The 3,353-nt window shown below is 65.8% G+C and overlaps 2 protein-coding genes across 2 annotated transcripts in view; both read left to right on the forward strand.

Moving 5' to 3' along the window:
- The window catches only part of SEMA4C (semaphorin 4C), a 7,730-nt gene extending 5,960 nt beyond the window's left edge, over positions 1–1,770 (forward strand). Inside the window, exon 14 of the mRNA XM_007470178.1 lies at positions 60–1,770. Coding sequence (XP_007470240.1) covers positions 60–889 — 830 coding nt within the window. The 3' untranslated portion in view covers positions 890–1,770. The remainder of the gene's footprint in view (positions 1–59) is intronic.
- A 1,456-nt stretch (positions 1,771–3,226) lies between these two features.
- ANKRD39 (ankyrin repeat domain 39) overlaps positions 3,227–3,353 on the forward strand; it is a 4,562-nt gene continuing 4,435 nt past the window's right edge. The window contains exon 1 of the mRNA XM_007470179.1: positions 3,227–3,335. Coding sequence (XP_007470241.1) covers positions 3,236–3,335 — 100 coding nt within the window. The 5' untranslated portion in view covers positions 3,227–3,235. The remainder of the gene's footprint in view (positions 3,336–3,353) is intronic.

Here is a 3,353-nt window from a genome sequence, read left to right on the forward strand (position 1 = left end):
CCCGCCCCGGCCTGGGTTTCCTGCACTGATTCTCTGCTCTGCTTTCTCTGCCGCTGCAGTCAGGCTCACGCCCAAAAACATCACAGTGGTGGCAGGCACAGACCTGGTGCTGCCCTGCCGCCTCTCCTCCAACCTCGCCCATGCCCGCTGGACCTTTGGGGGCCGGGAGCTGCCTGCAGAGCAGCCCGGCTCCTTCCTCTACGACGCCCGGCTGCAGGCCCTGGTGGTGATGGCCGCCCAGCCCCGCCACGCTGGGGCCTACCACTGCTTCTCGGAGGAGCAGGGGGCCCGGCTGGCTGCTGAAGGCTACCTGGTGGCAGTGGTGGCGGGCCCGTCGGTGACCCTGGAGGCCCGGGCCCCCCTGGAGAGCCTGGGGCTGGTGTGGCTGGCCGTGGTGGCCCTGGGGGCCGTGTGCCTTGTGCTGCTGCTGCTGGTTCTGTCCCTGCGCCGGCGGCTGCGGGAGGAGCTGGAGAAGGGCGCCAAGGCAGCCGAGAGGACCCTGGTGTACCCTCTGGAGCTGCCCAAGGAGCCCACCAGTCCCCCCTTCCGGCCCGGCCCCGAGACGGACGAGAAACTCTGGGACCCCGTGGGCTACTACTACTCGGATGGCTCCCTCAAGATTGTTCCTGGACACGCCCGGTGCCAGCCTGGCGGCGGGCCCCCCTCGCCGCCTCCTGGCATCCCCGGCCAGCCCCTGCCTTCTCCAACTCGGCTCCACCTGGGGGGTGGGCGGAACTCCAATGCCAACGGATACGTGCGCTTACAGCTGGGAGGGGAGGACCGGGGCAGCCTCGGGCACCCGCTGCCTGAGCTCGCCGACGAACTGAGACGCAAACTGCAGCAGCGCCAGCAGCTGCCGGACTCCAACCCCGAGGAGTCCTCCGTGTGAGGGTACCCCTCCGGCGGGGCAGCGTGGGAGGCGCGGCTCCTACTTTTGCACAGGCACCAGCTACCTCAGGGACATGGCACGGGCACCTGCTCTGCCCCGGACGGACCCTGCCCGGCACCGCCCGGCCATGAGGACCTGCTCTCTCAGCACGGGCACTGCCACTTGGTGTGGCTCACCGGGGCACCAGCCTCACAACAGAGGGCACCTTCCTCCTCTGTGAGGGGCTGTGAATCACAGACGCACGGGACCCCAGCAGCCAAAACCTTTCAAGGCGGAAGTTGGAGATGTGGGTGTGTTTGTGTACATACATGTGTGTCTGTGGACGTGTGCACGTATGTGTGTGTGGGTGTGTGACACAGTCTTCCTGTTTCTGTCAAGTCTTCCCTTGGCCTGGGGTCCTCCTGGTGGGTCACTGAAGCTATGAAGGGGAAGGGGTTGTATCACTTTGCCTCTCCTACCCCCGCCTGTCCCCAGTGGGGGGCAGCCATGTACATACGGGGGTGGGCTGGGCAGGGTGCTGTGCCCCTTTGGGGGAGTCCAGGGCTCTGGGGTGGGCCTGGTCCTACTCCCGGGGCTGTGAATGTTTTCAGGGTGGGGGGAGGGAGATGGAGCCTCCTGTGTGTTTGGGGGAAGGGTGGGAGGGGCCTCCCGCTTGGCCCTGGGATTCAGTGGTATTTTATACTTGTCCTCCCTGGCAGGGCTGGGAAAGGTGGTGGGGGGGGGAGGGGGGGAGAGGGCGGGCATGCTGTGGATGCGGCACATCCTCTCCCAGCCCCGGGAGGAGGGCTTCTCACAGTGTAACTTATTGTGTCCCCACGTATTTATTTGTTGTAAATATTTGAGTATTTTTATATGGACAAATAAAATGGAGAAAATGAAACTTCCTGTCACGGAGATAAGACGTTTGGGCCAAAACCTTCTGGGTGCCAAGAGGGAGACTCCCTGTGGGTTGAGTGGGGCTGGACTGCCCCCCTTCTCAGTCCTGGGGCAGCCGCCCTTTCCTTCAGTGGTCCCCCTCCTGCCTGTGCCCCTCTCTGGAGGGGGGACAGCCCAGGCGCCAATGTTTTCCCACAGTGGTGGCTCGGGCTGGGAGCCAGACCAGGGCCACAGCCTCTTGAGAGGCAGCCTTGGCTTCTGGCCAAAGGGAGAAGTCAGGGCATGGGGAGTAGAAGCAGGAGAGCGGGAGGGGCCTGGCTTCCCAGAACTCTGGGAAGGGGAAATGGGAGCGAGGGGGCCGAGGAGGGGAACTTCCGAGAAGCAAGCTTAAGGTGGTGTGGGCTGGCTCGTGTGAGGATGGGGCTCCCAACCAGCTTAAGGGAGGAAAGATGACTTCCAGCCTTTACCCTCCAGACTTAGCCCTGAATGCTTCAGCCACACACCATAGGGAACTTTCCCCATTGCCACCCGGTGGGCACCAAGCCCCTGTCCTATGGAAGGAGCCGTGCAGGGCCCAGATATTTGTAAGAAAAACAGGACCCCGCCTGGGTTCTATAATTCACGCCCACACACAGGCAGCCAGTCCTCTGTACCCTTGACCGGTCTGGGGGTGCCTGCTGTGGCTGGAATAGGCTGCTGCCAGGCGTCCTGCTGTTAAGAGAGTGCTGGCATCTGCTGACTTGAGCACGCTACGCTTCCTGCACGGTCACTTAGCCACAGCCCAGAGAATATCTTGATACACGAAGGTTGATTCGGTAAACTAGGTGCCCACTGTGGGGTTGAGGGTTCCAGGCCCTTTTCCCTGCCCCCCGGGCCTACGTGCAGGTGTTCCCAGCGGCAGGATAGGTCATGACTACCTGCCTCCCACGGGGTTTTAAAAAGTGAGCAGGAGGGGCGAGAGGAGGGAGGGTGTCGCGCGGCCTTTCAAGTGGTCACCGCGGCGGCGCGGTGACCCGTCTTCCTGGGCCCGCGTGGTGGGGGGAAGAGGGGGGGGAAAGGACCTTGGGGTGCTCCCGGCGACCCCCTGCCCTGGGGAGCCCGGTGGGACGAAGAGAACCTGGAAGGACGCCTCATAAACGCTCCCGACCCATCCCACCCCCGCCCCACTGGGTTCCAGCGGGCGCGCCCCGGCCTCCGCTTAGCCTGGGACGCCCTCGCGTGGCCGCTTCGGGCGGGCGCGGCCAGGCACACCACCCCCCCAGGTCCCACCCCACCGCCGCGATTGGCTCCCGGGCTCAGACCCAGACGCTTGATTGGTCGGCCCTGTGGCTCGTGCGGACGCCGAGTGGTCAGGCCGGGCGGGTGGGCCGCGCTGCGCCCGCCCTGCCCGCCGAGGCCGCGCCGGCGCCCGTGCCCGTGACCTTACCCGCGGCCGCGCCCGCCAGCGGGTGGGAGGGCGCCGAGGGCGACATGGCGGAGCCGCGGCCCTGCGCCGAAGGCCCCTGCTGCTCCCGCCCCAGCGCGGCTCCCGGCGTGCAGCAGACGCTGGACGAGATGGACTTCGAGAGGGGTGAGGCGGGCGGGCGGC

This window comes from Lipotes vexillifer, unplaced genomic scaffold, assembly GCF_000442215.2.
Source record: "Lipotes vexillifer unplaced genomic scaffold, Lipotes_vexillifer_v1.1 scaffold1139, whole genome shotgun sequence".
Taxonomy (NCBI): Eukaryota; Metazoa; Chordata; class Mammalia; order Artiodactyla; family Lipotidae; genus Lipotes; species Lipotes vexillifer.